Source organism: Cololabis saira, chromosome 19, assembly GCF_033807715.1.
Source record: "Cololabis saira isolate AMF1-May2022 chromosome 19, fColSai1.1, whole genome shotgun sequence".
Taxonomy (NCBI): domain Eukaryota; kingdom Metazoa; phylum Chordata; class Actinopteri; order Beloniformes; family Belonidae; genus Cololabis; species Cololabis saira.
Window position 1 is genome coordinate 10,730,689 of NC_084605.1, and position 21,519 is coordinate 10,752,207.

The following is a 21,519-nucleotide window of genomic DNA, read 5'->3' on the forward strand; positions in this document are numbered from 1 at the left end:
TTGTTCTTTATTTTAGAACCATGGCAATCATCCTGAAACTTCACTAAATCAACATTCACCTCGCGAATTTAAATAAACTGGATAATTGATTGACTGCAATCCTGTTTCCTGGTGGTTGTGTGGCTCTAGTCAGAACATTCATTCACTACACTCTTGTTCATTTTTCATTGGCTGTTTTTTGTTTTTTTGTTATTTTATAGCAAAAGGTGCAAATAAAAATAGACACTGATGCAAATAAATAGCCTATATAGGCCCATACTCTTATTTAAAAGCAAGGTGCAAAATAAAATAAACATCCCCAAAAGCAGTGATCCCTGAGTGGCTTCTTCGTTATAATGGTGGTCCCCAGAGGTGTCAAGTAAAGAAGTACAAATACTTCGTTACCTTACTTAAGTAGAAATGTTGGTTATCTATACTTCACTGGAGTAATTATTTTTCAGACGTCTTTTTACTTTTACTCCTTACATTTTCACGCAATTATCTGTACTTTTTATTCCTTACATTTTAAAAACCGCCTCGTTACTACTATTTTACTATTTTATTTCGGCCTTTAAAAAAAAACTATCCAGTTAAATTGCTCCATCCGGATAGAGTGAATTTGGTTGTGGTTGTGGCACAGATGTTCTTGTCCAGTTTTGTTCTTACATCCGTTCCCCTCAGATTCCTGCAACTAAACTTGGATGTACATTCCAATAAAGGTTAGGATAAATGATAACATGCCTCTGAAGTTTGACTTTTTGCACCATTACAATACTACAATACAATACAATACTAGGCAAGTACTCATCATATCTCCTGCTCCCTGAAACACATGTTAATGCTCAATAGTACACATATATGGTTCTTTAATATATTTGCATTATACTATGATGCATTCATTTTCAATGGCTTTTGTCGTTAATGGCTTTTTTCCCCTTACATTACTTTTACTTTTATACTTTAAGTAGTTTTGAAACCAGTAGCCTACTTTTATACTTTTACTTGAGTAAAAACTTGAGTTGATACTTCAACTCTACAGGAGTATTTTTAAACTCTAGTATCTATATTTCTACCTGAGTAATGAATGTGAATACTTTTGACACCTCTGGTGGTCCCTGGGACAAAACCAGTTGAAAACCTCTGCACTAAAGGCTGATTTATGGTTCCGCGTTACACCAACGCAGAGCCTACGGCGAAGGGTACCGCGGCGACGCACTCCGTACGGCGGGCGTCGCCGCGTAACCTACGCCGTAGGCTCTGAACGATTCAACGCGGAACCATAAATCAGGTTTAAGGGCAGAATTAACGACGTGGTTGCCATGACGTACCGCCGTGACGTAACGCCGGAGCGCCTGGCAACCAGGACCGGGTGATTCATTCTAAAGTTGGACTGATAGCTTTGCTTAGTTTCCCAAAATAAAAATGTCTATAACGTGGATAAACGTGAACGACTCTGTTTTGAAGTAATACGTTTGTTTGCATTACATAATTATCCGACCATGAAGTTGCTCCATAAAGATATTGAGAAAGATTATGCCGGGTGAGTGAGCGCCGGCAGCTAATGCTAGCATGCTAACCGGCATGCTATTTTGTACATGTACATGCAGTTCACGTGGATATTAAATATCAGTGTTTCTTTGAGCCAGCAGGAATATATGAAGATTATTTTGTTGTAGATGTGTGTAAGGCATGATTTAGCTAATCTAAACGAAGCAAGATTGTAACATGAGTGTTGCTTGAATGTATAACAATGCTGTAACAATTCACCTTTCAATAATCATGTGTACCTCATACTGCTGCACCTTTCACTTAAAAAAAAAAAATTGTATATATGTTAATAAGAGCTGTCATTTGTCTATTTACTGTACAGTGAGCGAAAATAACCGAGTCAAATTCCCTGTCTTGTTTGACCTGACTTGGCCAAATAAACATGATTTGATCAGAGGTGTCAAAAGTATTCACATTCATTACTCAGGTAGAAGTATAGATACTAGAGTTTAAAAATACTCCTGTAGAAGTTGAAGTATCAACTCAAGTTTTTTACTCAAGTAAAAGTATAAAAGTACTGGTTTCAAAACTACTTCAAGTATAAAAGTAAAAGTAATGTAAGGGGGAAAATTGTATATATGTTAATTAGAGCTGTCATTTGTCTATTTACTGTACAGTGAGCGAAAATAACCGAGTAAAATTCCCTGTCTCCCTTGTTTGACCTGACTTGGCCAAATAAACATTGATTATGATTCTAAGATTCTGAAATCGCTGCAAATACTGCAGCATTGTGAATGTTCATGCATCATTCTTACATTTGCGTCATCACCCTTAAATAATTAAATGATAAGAGCAGCCAAATATGGCACTAATGTAAAAGCTGAGTTAATGTCTGCATGTACTTCCCAGTCAGGTGACTCTGGTGCCAGAGGAGGCGGAGGATATGTGGCACACCTACAACCTGCTCCAGGTGGGCGACAGCCTGAGAGCCTCAACCATCAGGTAACCATTAACCTTTATCACATAAAAGTGGACAGCTGAAGCTATATAGTGTATACATGGCCATCTGACGAAGTGTGCTGGGCTTATGATCTTAGAGCAGAGTAGGAGCCTTTCGGTCATTTAAAATATTCACACAGGCCATTTTCACATAATATTTAATCAGGTATTTGCAGTTATTTAGGCTGATTTTGTTCATTTCTCATAATTTTTAGTTGTTTCTGTTCACGTTTATTGAACAAGCTAATAGAAGTTTGCATCACTGTTTCCATATTCTGTTTCACCAATTGACCTTTTCTTCTGCAACGGTTTAAATGACACCACTTGTTTTTCATGAGACACATGTAACTTCATACATTCGATTGATCGATCGAACATTTTGGTGTATCGAACATGTATTATCACCTTGGTGTGGATTTACATGTAATCAATCAATCAATCAAACTTTATTTATAAAGCAATTTTATACAAAAATGTAGCACAAAGTGCTCTCCATGTTTAGAAATTATACAATTTAAAAAGTGAAAACAAGGCCCAAAGGCCCCACCCTTCACACAGACCCCCACTCCCCCACGTAGGAGAACACATCATAATAATTTAAAAAAGTAAAATAAGACTAAAATGAAATATGGCTGTGCACAGAGGGCCCGAAATAGTACATTAAAGGAAATAAAATGCTATTATCTAAAAGCAAGACTAAAACATTTTTTTTTTTAAAACATCAACATTTTCTGCAACCCTCAGGTCCACCAGCAGGCTATTCCACAGTCGTGGGGCATAGAAGTAGGAGGCCGCCTCACCATAGGTTTTTGTATTAACTTTTGGAATTAAAAAAAGGCCATTACCAGATGACCCCACCCAGGGTCCACAAGGGTTGGTGCAGTAAAAGTAGTTCTGCAAGATAGGAGGACCCAAGACCATTCAGACACTTAAAAAACAACTAGAGAAAACCTTAAAATCAATCCTGAGACACACAGGGAACCAATGCAGTGATCTTAAAACCAGAGTAATATGGGCCCGTCTTCGTCTGCACACGTGCAGCAGAATTCTGTAGCATATTCTGCAGTTGATTTGTGAAAACTAAATCTCGGTACATTGAGGAGTCAGATTTATGCACATACACTGACTGGCCACTTTATTACATTCACCACCACTTTACTAGGCATGTCAGGTGCACCTAATAAAGTGGCTGATGAGCAGAGACTCTTTATTCTGTTCCTCCAACAACTCAAAAGTGAACTGGCATTCGCCCACAAACAAACAAGGACACATTTTTATTATTATTATTATTATTATTATTATTATTATTATTATTATTATTATACTGTCTTTCTTTTTGCAAAATAATGCATTTTTGCACTTGAGTTGCTGCTTAAATACAGTGCCTGTCAAAATACTGCTTTCACACAAACTAGTATTGTTACTGCCGTGATAGTCGGCTGCACTCTGTTGTTCTGTTTTGCTGCACTGCTGTGCTGTATCATACTGTTGTATTGTTTCCTGTTGTGGGAACCTAAAGTCATCCACTTTTATTTTGTTGTGCACATTGTGTGGTTCTGTCTGCGCTGTGTAGTTATGCGTTATGCTCTGTGCTTCACCATAGAGGTCCTGGAGGAACACTGTTCCATTTAACTGTGTATTGTGCATTTGGCTGAAATGATAATAAGCACCTAGTTGATTTAAGTTGAATTTGCAGCAAAACAGTGACAGTTGTGCCACTAATTTTAAATTAATTGTGGTAAAAAATAAACAAAAAAAAGACAATTAACCCTTTGTGTTGTATATATTAATTTTATAGATGTTCAAAACAGTACAACAATACATTTTACTACTTGGCAAACACTGCAAGAAGCCCAGTACTCGAGCATTTCTATGTGCATGTTTTTGAAGCAATTCAGTTTTTGTATGTCCCCACTGATTTTATCAACCACTCCAACCATATCCACATAACCCTATTGTTTTTTATAACATTTTCTTCAATTTCAGTGAAATCAAGGGAAAGCATTGCACATATTTTGGGACAGTGTAGTGGTCTTACAATAAATAATATATTATAATCATACAATACAATAATAATAAACACAATAGTGTTCAGGAGCCTTTACTCAGCCAAGCTTGATTTCAGGTTAAACTTTAGTTTTACTTTAACAAGTGTGCAAGTTAGGAGGTGTAATGTTTGGTTCAAATTGCAGTACATTATGTCAAGTTTAACACAAGGAAAGATGTTATAGATTACAGTCTTTTAGTTAATGATTGTGATAGTTCATTACTTTGTGTCTCCTGCTTTCTGTCTTTAAGTAATGTGCTGTGTTCTGATATTCATCACACATGGCTAAATAGATGTATTTCATGCTATCACAGAAAAGTGACGACAGAGTCTACAACCGGAAGTGTGGGCAGCTCCAGAGTACGGTGTACTCTGACATTATCCATAGAGGCTATCGACTTTGACTCCCAGGCCTGCCAGCTGAGAGTAAAAGGCACGAACCTCGAGGAGAACCAGTATGTCAAGGTCTGAGATTTCATCTACTCCTAAAAGTCTGGTTTGGGTGCTGAGGGTAAACAAGTGCACACAATATGTTTTCACGCTTACATGAAAATATTAAAACTATCTGTTCATTCTCAGTCAGTGGGTTGTATGTGTAAGATCCATTATGGATCTTTAGTGGCCGTCTCCCCCACAGTTAAAATGCTAAGGAAGGCATTTTAACCGTTGAAGTTGGTAATATCTTTCCACCAATGCCCTGACAATTCTGTTTAGACCTCTCGCAATAAACAATCATGAAATATCTATTCTATTGGAGAATGGTGATTACGTCTGCTTCATTATCGTGAAACAGCAGGACGAGACTAACAGAAATGCTAAATTTCCATCATTTTGTCGACATTGCTGCCACATTCAGATTTGGCCCAGAAAGCTTACAAGACAAACAGAATAAAAATCTTCTTCCAATGAATGGCATATTGCAGCCATCTTTAAATGACGTATACAGTTGTTAGTAGGCGTATACTATAGTTGTGTAAACAAATGAAAAAGACATTTAAACTGTTAATTGTTAACTGAAAGTTCCACAATCATAAAACGCCCTAATGATCCTCCAACAGATTCTTTTTTGAATCAAGATTACTGAAACTTGATGATTTGGTTAAGTTACAGACACTCACAATCATGTACACAGCTAAATGTAAATGATTACCAGAAAACTTACAATACATGTTTACTTTCAGTTCAAACAATGAAGATAGTCGTAGAAAATTTAATTTAAAACATTTATTTGCCCGAACAACTCTAAAGCAGATGAGCATTTCAATTGTTGGAATTAAGTTATGGAATTCATTAAATTATGATTTAAAGGCCTGTATAAACATATTTCAGTTTAAAAATAAATTTAAAGAGAAAAAAATAGCAATGTATGGATGAAATAGTCAAAATTTATAATATATGCGTATGGAGACAGACAATCTATCTTTTATTTTCTTGTTTTTCTTTTCTTGTGATATTAACTAAGTAATTGTGCAGACCATCTGTTATTATTGTTCAATTTTGTTTTGAGGGAGGGGCAGGTATAATAAGATTTTCTTCTTCCTGCTCCTTTCTGGTTATGGAATATACTTTTGATTGTGTTGTCATTTTACTTGTTTTCTTTTTTTTGCATATTTCCATGATCGGAATAAATAAAAATGTAATGAAATGTCAAACTGAATCCCAGAAGGGCCGGTGTCCTGCATGTTTTAGATGTGTCACTGCTTTAACACACCTGATTCTAATTAATCATCGTCACCAGCTTGTCATCAAGGTCTGGATAGTTCTGTTGATGACGCAGTCAGTTGTATCATGGTGCAATGACGCAGGGAAACATCTAAAACCTTTGAACTAACACTGGTAGCTACGTCAGTTACTGTGACTGCACTTTAGCTGTGATTTTATCACTCAGGTGGGTGTAAGCATCTGAATTAATTCCTACTCATTTGAAATAATGTTGTGGTTTGTTTATTGTCAGACTAGTTTGCCAACACAGTTTTGGCTGTGGCAACATTTATTACTTCTCATTCATGTCAGTATAAGCTCTTGCTTTCATCATGCCACTGAGTTTCAGTGTCAACGCCCACTAGTTCCTTTATCTCAGGGAATGACAGGTTGCATTTCTGTCATGACTCAAGAGAGGTATTGCATGTGGTGTTTAAATGACAGTAGAGGGAGAAATCTGTTTTTTCTTTAGATTAAAAATCAAATTAAATGAATGAGTGTAGTAATTCTTCAATTACTCAGCAAAGTTTTTTGGCTCTTCTGTTATTTATATTTGTTCAAAAGCAGGCCTGACTGTTAAGATAAATCAGATCCTGAAAGAATTTTTTGCAAATAATTTTTAACTATATATGAAAAAGAAGAAATGGATGATACAAAGTATGTTAGGGCTGAAAAACCCAGGTGTTTGGAAAAAAAAAAGTCTTGGAAAGTGATTTAGCCTCAGGAAAAACAAGCACAGAACTGGTTACTGATGGTAAATGAAAAAATAATGAAGCAGGAGCTATGTGTTAACAGTTTTATCACATGCTTTTGTAACCTTTGATCAGGATAATACACCAGTCTTCTGCTGAGATTGACTACTGTGAAATCAGACATTTGACCTCTGAGAGGATAAATAGTACACTACATTTTATGATAATAACCTTTAAATATATGTTATACAACAGTAAATATGTATCATAAAGCAATGTTTCAGTGTTTCAGCGTACCACTCAAAATCTAGGGTCAATTCAACTCTCAGGTGAAATTATGTTTGAGTAGATTTAATTTTCTCAAAGTTTAGGGGCTTTGGCCGTAAACGCTCTGTCATCTCTGGTCTACAGCTCTGGAGCAAATACAAGTCCTCTGTCCAAAGATCTCAGTCCACGTACAGGCTCATTTAGTACTGAAAGGTCAGATAAATAAGAAAATCACAGGCCCCCAAATGCTTTAAAAGTCAACAGTAAGATCTTAAAATCAATTGTATGAAAAAATGTAGGTGAAAAACCGTCGTGGAGTGCTCTTTTCTAGTTAAAAGTCTGGCAGCTCAGTTGTCTACAATCTTACTGGATTTTTGTTGGAGTTGAGTAAAATGAGTTGTTGCAGTAATGAAGGCATAAAGAGATTGAAGTATTCAAAATGATCTATGTGTCTTTTGAAAGGCATGTCTTATTTCTTCACTGGTTAAAAACAATTGCACAACTGTAGTGATATAGTGGTCAGAAAAGTATGAAACCTGTCACCAGTGTGTTCTGTTTTTGTGTTTTCTCACAAGAAACTAGCAGATGTCAGAGTTGTTTAAACATTTGCTGGGAACCAATTATATTGATCCCATTTAAAAAAAACAAAACAAAAAAAAAAACACTTTTTTTTAGATTAAAGTTGTAGAACATTCTGAAATGGTAGTTTTTAACTTCTTGAATGCAGTCATGTAGTTAACCAGCGGCCCAGGATCAGAAGCACTAACAACTACATGGAGCTCTGTCATCAAGGAAATACTGAAAAGAAATGTCATGCTCTAGATAATGTCCCAAAGAAAAATAAAACTAAGTTCCCATGGTGTGAGGGGCATATTTTATAGGAGAGAAACTTGACCAGTGGTTCATTTTGCACGAGGCAAATACATTTTTTTCATCTAGTACATCTTTTCTTCTCTGAAACCTATTGAAATGTTGTACACAATATTCCTGCACATCACATCAGTCTCAGTTGTGGCTCAGCTGTCAAGTCCAAGACAAATTTCCCCAAGTGGGACAATAAAGTATATTAAATTGAATTGAATCTTAATTTGAACCGAAAAGAAATACAATAAACAAAGTTCCAGAAACAACCACACTCATTTCAACAGAAGTGGAATTGCAGGCCTTATTTAAATTAATAAAAGCTTTTGGATGATAATAGCGGTACTTTTGTATAATTTATCCACATTTCTACACACTGAAAATATGTTTTCTGGTCTTACACACTAAACTTTGGGCGGAAAACTAGTCCCAGTCCGGCTCTGGTCCCTAGGCTTGTTTGAAGAGAGAAATGGCTGCGGTTAAGTTGTGTATTTTGCTTCACAGATGGGGGCTTACCACACTATTGAGCTTGAGCTCAACAGGAAGTTCACTCTCGCTAAAAAGAACTGGGACAGTGTCGTGCTGGACAGAATTGGTAAGCTGCTAAACTCTGAACACCACTGTAACTGTGTGTTTCACTTGCGTCTTTCCTGGTTTAAGCATGTACGTGTACATCAACCATGTCTTTCAGACAGAATTTCATGAGTTTTTAGCAACTGTTTACTCAGTTATCAAAAATTTGTGGCTGTCACTTTTTCTTGATATTTGTCAGTTACATTACAGAAATGATCACTTTTCATCAATATTTTTCTTTATCCTCAGCTCAAACATATTCAATTATAAGCATTACATATTAATTATTATACCTTGTAATAGGGCTGGGCGATATGGACCAAAAGTCATATCTCGATATTTTCTAGCTAAATGGCGATACTCGATATATATCTCGATATTTTTTCTGTGCCTTAATTGGGGTTTCCCCCAAAGCATTATAGCATAGCATCTCTGTTAGCTTCATTTTTTTCTGAGGCAAACCCTTAAAAAAACAGTCAGTTTTAATACAAAGCCTCGTGCCAAATGTCACACAGGTACCTTTGTTAACAGAGGTCTGCACAATATCAAAATGTATAAAACAAATGAAATAAAAATAAACTGCCTGCATATATAGAATAAACATGCTTCTTGAATAAAATAAAACAAATATCCCTTTCCTGCATAACAATAAAATTAAAATACACTGAAGTATCCACCACCACAGACAGTTAATTTATTGTGTCGTCGCTGGTTGCCCTGTAGAGCAAGCGTGTGATCCAGCACAGAAGGCAGATGTGGCAGCTGTGGTCATGCAGGAAGGTCTGGCCAACCTGGTTCTGGTGACGCCCGCCATGACTCTGCTCCGTGCCAAAGTGGAAGTCACCATTCCTCGCAAGAGAAGAGGAAGCTGCACTCAACACGAGAAGGTACGTCACAATTTAGACTAATACTTGCTTTACTGCAAAGTTACTGATACTGTATTTAATACTTTCAAGTTGGAACAATAAGAAGTTAGGTGGGAGATGTTATACAGCGGGGAGAACAAGTGCTTGATACACTGACGATTTTCCCACTTGCAAAGCGTGTAGAAGTCTGTAATTTTGAGCTTAGGTACGCTTCAAGTGCGAGTGACCAGAAAACCACATTGTATGATTTTTAAATAATTAATTTGCATTTTATTGCATGACATAAGTCTTTGATACATCTAAAAAAACAGAACTTTAATATTTGGTACGGAAACCTTTGTTAGTAATAACAGGTTTGCACACACTACAGCAGGGATTTTCCATACAGATCCTCCAGGTTCCGGGGCTGTCGCTAGGCAATACGGACTTTCAGCTCCCTCCAAAGGTTTTTAATTGGGTTCAGGTCTGGAGACTGGCTAGAGTTTTGTGTTTTTTTTCCAGGACCTTGAGATGCTTCTTATGGAACCACTCCTTAGTTGCCCTGGCTGTGTGTTTTTAGGGTCGTTGTCATGCTGGAAGACCCAGCCACAACCCATCTTCAATGCTCTTACTGAGTGAAGGAAGTTGTTAGCTAAGATCTTGCGATACATGGCCCCATCCATCCTCCCCTCACTTCGCTGCTGTCACCCTTTGCAGAAAAGCATCCGCAAATAATGATGTTTCCACCTCCATGCTTGGGATGGTGTTCTACGGGTTGTACTCGTCCTTCTTCTGTCCAAACACAGCGAGTGGAGTTTAGACCACAGAGCTCTATTTTTGTCTCAGACCACATAACCTCAGGGCCGACCAAACTTCAGACTAGGGCTGGGGATCGATTCAAATGTCAAGAATCGATTCGATTCCGATTCTTAAGATTCAGAATTGATTATCAAGATTTGATTCGATCCGATTCGATTCCGATATTGATTTGGGTTAGTGTTATTAAAACTGTTTTTTGAGGTTTTTTTTTAATTATATGACTGTAGTTATGCAAAATATTACTACTAGTATTATATTGAGATTAAACAGCAAGTATTGGCAGCTAATGATGCTGTAAGGACTAATTACCTCCCAGAATGCTGATAGAACTGCTTTCAGAAACATCATGTGGGTCAGAATTACCAAACAGATCCAGGGCAGCAAACAGAGACGGATGAAATCGGTTTTATTTTTTCCCACATTCTGTTTTTATTTGTTCCATTTTCGGTCTATTTTGGTTTTTAATTTTTGAGCATTTGGTTTTAGCATTTTTTGCAAATGTAACCTGTTATATGTATAAGTTTTAATGGTACTATGGACCTCTTCTCAAGATGTGTCTTTAATAAAGTATGAATTGAATTGAATTGAATTAACCCCAAGACAGTATGTAAAGTAATGAAATATAGACAATTTCTGCAATTATAACCTAACACTTTAATGTTTTCATACCTTTAAACATATTTAAAGGCAAAAACATGGCACCAGTTATTCTCGTGTCCAACAAAAAACATTCCTGTTTTGGGGATAAACAAAAAAATAACCAAAAGTTGTAATGTAATGATGAATAAATAAAATACATAAATAAATAAAATTAAATTAAAAAAAAAAAAATCGATTTTTAGACATATGAATCGATTTTTAGGAATTGATATGAGAATCGATTTAGAATTGGGAAATCAATTTTTTCAACACAGGCCTACTTCAGACGGGCCTGAACATGAGCTGGCTTGAGGAGGGGGACCTTGCATGCACTGCAGGATTTTAATCCATGACAGCAACATGCGTTAGTAATGGTTTTCTTTGGGACTGGGGTCCCAACTCTCTCCAGGACATTGACCAGGTCCAGCCGTTTAGTTCTTGGCTGTTCTCTCACCTTCCTCATGATCACTGATGCCACACGAGGCGAGATTTGCACGGTGCCCCGGCCGATGGAGATTGACCGCCATCTTGAACATCTTCCGTTTGTTTTGTGATAGATTCCGTCACTCACAGTTAAATAGTCCCCAAGATAAAAATGACAGAGATCTACACGCTTTGCAAGTGGGAAATGCTGCAAATTCAGCAATGTATCAAATACTTGTTTTTCCCACTGTATTTCATGTCAAACTGTCTGTGCTTGCAGGCGCTGGAGAGGTTCTACGAGGCCGTGATGCAGGCAATTCTCCGCCACATCAATTTTGATGGTACTGCAGCTGCATACACACAGATACAGCAACAAATACACATGCGTTCCTGTGCAGTGTTTTCCTGTGTTTGTTACACACTTCTCTGTTTCTGTTGACGCTGTTGGACTTGTATATTTGGTGTAACTTCTGCACCTTTTATGCAAAATTAAATGAAATATTTTGTAGATTTAGATTTCTCTTCCTCACCTTCCATCAGTGGTAAAGTGCATGCTGGTGGCCAGTCCAGGGTTTGTGAAGGACCAGTTTATGACCCATCTGTTTAAAGAGGCTGTACGCCAGGACAATAAGATTCTACTGGAGAACCGTCCCAAATTCATTCTGGTCCACTCGTCATCAGGTCATAAATATTCACTCAAAGGTAGGAACTTACGGACTTGGAGTGAAATGGTAAAATCGAATTTTAAGCTTAAGATTTAGTAAAATTCTTTTACTTTTTCAGAAATCCTTTGTGACCCCACTGTGACAAGCCGGCTTTCGGATACAAAGGTGATTATACATGCTTGGATTTAACAGTTTCACGCATTATCTCGACAAAAAATGCTCCCAAGTTGATAAAGGAAGTATCAGTGCAGATATCATTACATCTGTCATAAACTGAGAGGGGCATCGCCCCTTGACAAAAGATTTTAGCATGTAATGACATGTAAAGGATAATAGAATAGAATACTTTATTGTCGGTGTACCTGGGTACAGTGAGATTTAAAGCAGCATCACCTCTCCAGTGCAAGTAAAAATAAGAAACAATAGTGCAAACAATAAGAAATGTAACAATAAAAGAGATATAAATTATATAAAAAATGTAGAAAAGGTTAAGGTGCATTTGAATAATGAAGACCTGAGATTCTATTTACAGATGAAAGTATATACACATGTAGTGTAATATTGCACAGAGTCCGGGAGAAGTATTGCCCGACGAGGTGTACATTATCAGAAATATATGCACGACACGGGGGCGTGTCTCTGCGAAGTCCATATATTTCTGATAATGTCACCTCGAAGGGCATTATCCCGCTTATACCACGGTCACTTACCAAAAAACATAAATATTGAATCAGTTATTCATGCTTTAATGTGTTTTCAGTTGAAATCATTAGTTTTATAACAAGCCGCGGCTGAGCGGACTATTTAATCTCTCGTCTGCAGCCGTTGTAACCTGGTAAGTTACAAAGTTTTTTAACAAGCCATAACTCAGTTTCCTTGGCAACGGGAGATATTCTAGTCAGCTCCGCTCGGTATTTTCTTTTTTATCCTCTGCATCCCAGTCATCAAAATTGTTAAATTCAAATAAATGAAAATAAATTACAAAATCACTCATGTCGCCTCCTGCGGTAGCCGGCTCTTCTTCTCTGAATCTCCGTTGCCGTGGTTACCACCTGGCAGTTGATCCAGCGCAATGATATTAAAGTTATCAGGCAATTTGACCAAACTTGTTTTCTAGGTGTAGGTTATCACTTATAACCTACACCTGCCAGCCAATCAGAATCGAGTATTCACACAGACCGTGGTATAAATAAAATGAAATTGTTAGTAATATGAATTTATAAATCACCTAAGCTTTTGCTGGTACATTACAATCTCGTCATAGTTTCGATCAACTGTGGGAGAGTTCTGAGGAAAATGAATCACAGCCAGAATCTGCATATTACTGTGCTTGATTATCCCTCAGGCAGCGGGAGAGGTTAAAGCACTCGAGGACTTCTATAAGATGCTTCAGCATGAGCCTGACAGAGCTTTCTATGGGTAAGAGATGATGGACCAGTCCTACTAGTTATGACTCATACACGATACTAATCAACACTTTGTGTCTCTGTATCCTCGCAGTGTTGCTCATGTAGAGAAAGCTGCTGAGGCCCTCGCCATCGACACCCTGCTAATAAGTGATAATCTGTTCAGGTACAAACAGCCGCTCATCTATTTTCAGATACATTGCATGGGAGATGGTTTGTAAACTGGCTGTTTGCAAAATGTCTGTTTAGCTGGAACTGTAATACATTTTTGGTGAGTTTGAACCCACAGTGTGTACTAATCAGAAGAATATAAAATGAACTTGGCCATCTCACACGTTACTGAAAGTTTTCAGCAAGTTTTCAGGAAGTCATGTATCCCTGACCAATTTGAATTTTTTTTTTTATAATGATTCTTAGTATTATAATCAATGGCTCCTGGCCAAAGTAAAGCCCTACCTATCTCCTAAAGACTTGGAGAGGTTCATTCACGCCTTCATTACGTCACGGCTAGACTACTGTAACTCTCTGTACGTGGGCTTAGACCAGCGTTCTGTGCGACGCCTGCAGCTGGTGCAGAATGCTGCTGCTCCACTGTTGACTGGCACTAGAAAGTGTGACCACATCAGCCCGGTTCTGGCCTCCCTGCACTGGCTTCCTGTTCACCACAGAATTGATTTTAAGGGTGCTTTTGGAGCAGTTGTTCCGGAACAGGGAACGTTTCCCCCTAAAGATCGGAGCGTTTTGGTATATATGAACACAGCAATCGCGCTCTGAAACGGCACAAAACAAGCGATCCGAGATCACCTAGGAGAGGTGGCCTCGACCCGATTCCACTCGAGACCTGAAACGGTTCATTTTTTTTATTTGTAGTGAGAACATAATCGACACAGCAACTGATACAACTCCATTCATTGTGTATGTGCGACCGCGGCGCAAGGAGAAGAGTCGGCGCAGCCTCCACCCCCTTCTCTCCTATTGGACGTGCAGAGAGGTCGTCCCAGCACGGCACAGTGAAATTAAAAGATGTTCAATTCGGGAAGGGTTTGCGCAGCGCAAACGCCCTCTCGGGCGCCGCTGAGCTCCGCTCTGCGCCCAGCGGTCGCACATAAATGAATGGGTAAAGCCTGAATTATGGTTCCATGTTAAATCAACGTACCCTACGCCGTAGGCTCTGCGTTGGTCTAACGCAGAACCATAAATCAGCCTAAAGCCGCGGCTGCGGTCTGTGCTGCGCTGAAAGGGCCGTGTTGTTTATCCCGGGGTGCGGAAGAGGAAACTCCTTCCGTGTTCATTTGACCAATCAGAGAGCAGCTGGTTCGCGCATGGCATTTGTAATCAGCTTTGAAACGGTACAGACGTTTGCCTTGTGAACACAAACTCTACAAACGAGAAACGGAACAACTGTATCGATTCAGCCCCTGAATCAGAACAAAACAAAAGGGCCACAGGTGTGAAAGCACCCTAAGATTTTGCTGTTTGTTTTTAAATCACTGAATGGCTTGGCACCCCAATACCTCATAGAACTTCTCCACACTCACACACCAGCCAGAGCACTGAGGTCGTCAAGTCAAGTCAGTCAAGCCCCTAAGCTGTGGAATAGCTGCCACTAAACATTAGATCTGCTCAGACCTAGAGGTTTTTAAGTCTTCTTTGAAAACGTATTTATTTTCTTTGGCTTTTGGTGTACGGTAAATAGTGGCCTACATCTGTGAGAAGTGATTGTGCACTTTGTGTGTGTGTTCTTTGCCGTCTATTTTCTATTTTTTATTACTATTTTATTGATCATCCTAGTACGTTAGTGATTTTATTGTTTCTACACTTTGTACTGTATTTTGTTTTGGTATTGTTTCATTTAAATGTACACTGTACAGCCCCTTGGTCGACCTCGGTCGTTTTTAAATGTGCTATATAAATAAAATGGACATTGACATTACAATCAATCATTACTGAATCTTTTCAACATTTTAAGGCCCGTTTTGTTTTTGTTTGTTTTGTGCATCCAGGCATCAGGATGTCCCCACGAGGAGTCGTTACGTCCGGCTGGTAGACAACGTGAGAGACAATGGTGGCAACGTCAGGTAAATAATGTGACTATAGGTGGCAACAATTAGCAGATAAGCAAACAATGAGTGAGGCATTGTTGGTATTTTGGCATAAATATGGTGCTTTTTAAATATTTTACTCTTTATTTGATTCCACATTTTTCACCCAAATGTAAAGTTTTATGCTATGTGTCACTGATTGTTTACATTTTATGCTCTTTGCATTTTTCCAAACAGGATGTTCTCAAGCCTTCATGTTTCTGGTGAACGTAAGTTACAAGCTTTACTGACTTTAATCAATGATGTCTTCTAAAAAAACTGCAGCATTTCTTGTATTTCTCGTTGATTAATGTGAATGCAATACTGTGAATATTTTTTACACTATTTATAAAGAATCCTCCGGGTGTAAGGATGATCATGATATCTTCCACCTTATTCTTTTATCTTGTTTTTCAGTCTCATTGCTATGATAATGCCAGATTTTCAACCACGCTGCTGTCGTGGCCAGACCTTTTAGGCAGTAACACAAGTTTGGCTTCAGTATTCTTAGATCAAGTTTTACATGTGGAAACTGAAATACATTTTTAAGCATTTCATAAGTCTAAAAGTCTTTTATTGACAAATACACCAAGTTTATTGAAAGAGTTAATATTAAGAGTGTGATTTTATTTGGCATGCTGGATGTCCATTTCTGGACCAAACTGACTGATGGAGATCCATTCTTGCTTTATTATTGAGTTCATCACTATTTCTAATTTGGTGCTTGTCCAACAATTTTTTTGAGGATTGGCCACAGATTCCTGATAGGATTAAGGTCTGCAGAGTTTGGGATCTGGGCGGGCATCCAGCATTTCAACAAAAATAACCTCTGAGCCACTTTTATCACTTTAACTTTGTGACACGGTGCATCATTGTGCTGTAAAATGCACAGATCATCCAAAATCCCGGTCCAAAATACAACAGAAATTGTGTTCTTGTGATTAAGCACTTCAGTTTTCTTTTTTTTTTATGCCAACAGTGCTCTTTATTGTATATATTAAGTTCTTTTGTCCAATTTACAACAATTTAGAAATGATGTGAATCATCACCACAGAGACAAAAGTGACAAAAATTGGTCCAAACTGCCCAAAGTTTTGATCACTTCAGAGTGAAAATGATGTGCAATCATTGCACAGGATTTATCCAGATTCTTAGCTTTGTTTTGGTAGAAACTGAAATAAAGCTAAGAAGATTGGATTACCGGTGGTGCAGATATGGCTGCTCACGGTGATCTTGCTCTGCATTTAACAAATATTCTCTATTTGCTTTGAAACACCAAACTTAATATCTTGGTGTTATTCTCACATTTTGTTCCTGTTGCTCAAAAGTGGCCAAAAACAGTTACAATAATTTTAATCTTTTTGCAAACGTGTTTACACACCGTCGCTCTCTGTATTTCAACTTTTACAAAAACATTTTTAATCGTTATAAACCATCATCATTTACCTTAATTTATTTTAGTTTGTCATTTGATGCATTTCTTCCTTTAACATATTACTTCTGTCTCAGGGAAAAATAAATACATCTTTAAAACATTTGACCATTATATTACAGGTTAAGAATTCTACTTGGATAAGGATTTTCCTCTCTGGTGTTTTTCTACTTTATGATTAATTTATGTTAAATTAAGCAACATTATATTGTGACTTAGTTTAACAAAAATGAATGAGTTCATCACGACACAAGACCTGAAGCTTGAGTCAGTTTTTATTGACGGTTATTCAGTTTAAAAGTCCATAATTTCTTCCACTATCTCATAATTAGCATTTCTATGGGCTGATATATTGATCCGCTGGTCATCTGCTGATTTAACTGTGTCCTCAGAACTGACCCAGCTAAGCGGGGTAGCTGCCATCTTGCGGTTTCCCATTCCCGACCTATCAGAACCAGAAGATGACAGCAGCTCAGACGAAGAATGATCCGCACCCACGGGCCGTGTCTCACTGGGAGGAAACACCGCTGCAGATAACGTAACACTGAGGTTATTCTTTGTGTTGTTGAATAATAAAACTGCTGCATTGTAATGGAGGCTTTCTACCCTGGCGCCTCTTTAAAATCTAACACACGCTTTTCTGATGTGGCTATACTTGCACGTTATTGGATGGGACTTTAAAGTGCTCAGAGTTTGGTTTGAAGGTGACGCTGTCTTTCAGAAGTGCAGCTTAAGTGAAACTCAAAAACCAAGAATTCATAACAATGACAAGAATGTAACTTCAGGTGCCAAAAATAACAAAAAGAACAGAACAACTTTGTAGTAGCAGATAAATCAGTTATTTCTCTTTTTTTCCAATGTACATACAACTTATGTTTCTTGCTATTAAACAAACTGAAGCATGCAATTACTTCTGTCGTTTACTTTATCACATGAACAATCCTCATTATGCATGTATCAAATACAAGCTGAACAGAAATATAAAAATATATAATTCATTACATAGTTATTTCATTTTTACCCTGAAGACTATTGGTAATGCTCCATTTAGCACAAAAAACTACTGCATGCCGTACTATAAGTCAAGTATGCTCAGGATTTTTAATTTGGTGAAGCAATATCCCAGTTCCATGGTTACAGAACAGGTGATAATCTTTTCTGCTGTTTTTATTTAGAAACTTCCCCAGTGAAGGATTTCAGCAGTTAGGGTTAAAGTGCATCTTGCAGCAACCTTCGCTCAGTCAGTGCAGGCTCGCGTGTGAGCGACCTGCACCGTGCATCACTCAGCAGGACACTGGTAGGTCTTGATCCAGGCTAAATCCTCCATTGTGCCCCAGTGCAGGTAGATGATGGAGCAGATAACCATGATGTGCATTATCTGGTGACTGTTGCCCCAGTTGTCGAACAGGCCTGGACTGAAGCGTTCCGGTATCTGGATGATGTTGACCAGTCCACCTAATACAGCTAGAGAATCCATGGTTATGAAGAGGCGCAGCGAGTCTGGGCTTCCCACCCCGGTCCCAAAAACTCTGAACAGGAAGAGGCTGAACCGGAACAAACCCTGCCAGACGAAAGCCCTCAGACGCAGGACGTTTGTGTGAGCTGTGGTGGCACAGTAGATACCATAGGTGGAGAGGAGGATGTAGAGCAACAAGGCCGTCTGTTGCACTGTGGGGTAGCAAAGGAGGGTGATGTAGATGATGGGAAGAGCCCCTAGAGAGAGAAAGGAAGGTGTTCTTGTTATTTAAACTGTTGACAGTTTTCATTTTTTAGAATGAATTCATCCCGACTAGGGCTGGGCAATATGGACCAAAAGTCATATCTCGATATTTTCTAGCTGAATGGAGATACTCGATATATATCGATATTTTTTCTGTGACATAATTGGGGTTTCCCCCAAAGCATTATAGCATAGCATCTCTGTTAGCTTCATTTTTTCTGAGGCAAACCCTTAAAAAAACAATCAGTTTTAATACAAAGCCTCGTGCCAAATGTCACACAGGTTCCTTTATTAACAGAGGTCTGCACAATATCAAAATGTATAAAACAAATGAAATAAAAATGCTTCTCGAATAAAATAAAACAAATATCCCTTTCCTGCATAACAATTAAATTAAAATACACTGTGCAATTAATACGATGTAGACAGTAACAGGCAGACTTTTCCACTGAGGTTGACAGTTGTGAAAATAACAAAAAAATTGCAAATCTCAAATAAAACATTCAAGTCAATTTGTCACAAAATAAACTATATCAAAATCATATATATTTTTTTTTAAATCGATATAAACGATATTGTCTCGTACCATATCGCGTTTGAAAATATATCGATATATATTAAAATCTCAGTCTATCGCCCAGCCCAGCCAGCAAGTTATTTAAAGGACCTTTCACACCCATTTACAGGTGTGTATTTTTTATATTCTTGTACTCAATAAAAATAGCATTGCATCATTCAGACCTCAAAATAAATGTATAAACCTTATACAGGTCCTTTATTCTCCTGTATAATTATCCATCTCATCTCCTCTAAGCCTTCCACCTGGACGGCGACTTTCTTCTCACGGTCAGCTTTACAGAGTCCTGCTGAGAGTCAGTACTGACTGTAAGCACCTCCCCTTTGTCTTAATATGAATACATTACATATTTCCTCAATCTTGATTTGACTGAATATATTAGTACCGTAGGATGTTTATTACATTATTACACAGTAGAGTAAGTTTTTCCTTTCTACATATTGACCTTAAGATGCGAAAAATCGAATGTTTGCCGTCAAGAAAAAAGTAATTTAGTTCAATTAAAAATCTATTTTGTTGCTAAAGCTGTTGGTTAACTGTGGTGAAATACATTAAATATCTACACTACTAACGATGACTGTTACGCACAAGTCTATAGGTAAGCTCAAGGAGAGAACCTTGGTTGGACTTTAGAAGCAGTATCATAAAACCCTTGAGAGGCTTTTAGTAAAATAAGGATGTATGCAGAATCTTATTGACTCTCTTTCAGCGACATTACCCAGTGTGTTAACCAGGCAGACGCCGAACATGTCCAGGGAGAGCAGCGTGTCGTACACGTGTTCTCCTCCCACATGGTTCATGAATAAGTGGTAGAGCACCGAGCCGATGGTCGGGCAAAGGCAGGCCAGGTAGTGGACCACACATATCCACGTGCTGTCCACCTCCATCCAGGGGATACTAAAAGGCAGCACCAACAAGAAAAGGAAGAAAGGAACGCCTGGGGTGAGAAGGAGGAGAAATTGGGTTAGATAATGGTAGAAATTCTACATTATTTAAAAAATATATATATATAAAAGTGCATTCTTGGTTACATACACTTTTGATAGGTTTATAACTGGGAAAAAAACAGATTATCACTGTTGTAGGTTTATAGATAAAAATCGTGGAAATAAATGGGATGAAAGTACTCTTTTGATTTATTTTTTTTAATGTTAATTTATCACTTATTTTGCTTTGTTGCCTCAGAACCATGAGCGTGGTTACTCATTAGATGCACAGAGGAACTGGTTCAGTTCCTTGGAGCTAATACTGTTCCCTTCCCCTTAGTAAGAGTGTTAGCCTTAATTAACTTATGGGATAGCCCAGGAGAAACTGCCTTCGGAAGTTCAAGGCTTTACAGTCCTTAGGTCATGCATTTAAATTTCCATCTTTGTGGGTTTTGCGTAATTTAAATCAGACTACCCTTTGTAAAATCTTAGACAAATTTTAAGCATATCCCAAAATTAATTAATCTTAAACTACATTCATGAGTTTGTAGGAATCTCTGCTCCAGATATATTCAGAAATATACAGCTGAAAAGCATCAGTAACCTTTATAGACCCAGTTAACTGCCAGATATTTCCAACGCAGAGATTCCCTGGGCAGATTAGCGCTAATACTCCATATCCTCATTACACTCTCAAGGATGCGTGTAACTGGTTGCAAGTGAAAGTAGCCAACATGTGGTGACCCGTTAATTTTGCACAGCCATCATATAGTTTAATAGGATAAACATCCATATATGTATGTGCTGTGAATAGATGCATTTTAATTGCAAACACCTACATTTTAATATTTAGATAGGAATCCACTCCAGCAAGTGCTATTCCTAAGGAAAGAGTATTTGACATCAAAGGCAATGGATGTGTCATATCTGGACTTACCATGAGTGTAAATGTTCCCTAGCTCATTGTGCATGTAGAAGAGGCTCCTCAGGCACTCTTGAGCTGATGACACAGGTCGGTAGCCTGTTAGGACATATCTGTTGAACTGCAGGTGTGGAGGAGCCTTTGCAAAGTCCAAGAGCCGCGGTCCTTGGTAAAGCCCCATAATCACTTCCTGCAGTCCCCACCCTTACATTTATGATGCCCCAAGTTCCTCTAAGTTTACATCCTGTACCAGAGGCTGCACTCGGGATCCAGAGACATGGTTTTGACCATGACCAGCAGGAAACTCCTGTCCCCGAGACCCATCATCGGACAGCTGTAATTCAGATCAAGCAACCTGTAGAGCTCACCAAGTGGCATGGTATAAGCCGGGCCAATCAGCAGACAGCTTCTACTTCTAATCTGGGGTAATCCTTGAGGAAAAAAAAAAAAAAGAACC

The 21,519-nt window shown here is 38.1% G+C and overlaps 2 protein-coding genes across 2 annotated transcripts; one reads left to right on the plus strand and one right to left on the minus strand.

Moving 5' to 3' along the window:
• Window positions 1–1,309: 1,309 nt before the first annotated feature.
• pelo (pelota mRNA surveillance and ribosome rescue factor) lies at window positions 1,310–17,849 on the plus strand. The gene is made up of 13 exons (XM_061708225.1): window positions 1,310–1,519; window positions 2,377–2,469; window positions 4,828–4,978; window positions 8,539–8,629; window positions 9,331–9,494; window positions 11,614–11,674; window positions 11,874–12,035; window positions 12,117–12,163; window positions 13,344–13,417; window positions 13,499–13,570; window positions 15,408–15,482; window positions 15,684–15,715; window positions 17,310–17,849. Exons 1-13 carry the CDS (start codon window positions 1,479–1,481, stop codon window positions 17,402–17,404), a joined length of 1,158 nt encoding a protein of 385 aa, XP_061564209.1. The 5' UTR covers window positions 1,310–1,478; the 3' UTR covers window positions 17,405–17,849.
• paqr4b (progestin and adipoQ receptor family member IVb) lies at window positions 16,684–21,431 on the minus strand. The gene is made up of 3 exons (XM_061708226.1): window positions 21,078–21,431; window positions 19,933–20,151; window positions 16,684–18,630 (listed from the first exon to the last, which is right to left on the minus strand). The coding sequence occupies exons 1-3, from the start codon at window positions 21,241–21,243 to the stop codon at window positions 18,197–18,199; spliced, it is 819 nt and encodes a 272-aa protein (XP_061564210.1). The 5' UTR covers window positions 21,244–21,431; the 3' UTR covers window positions 16,684–18,196.
• Window positions 21,432–21,519: the final 88 nt, after the last annotated feature.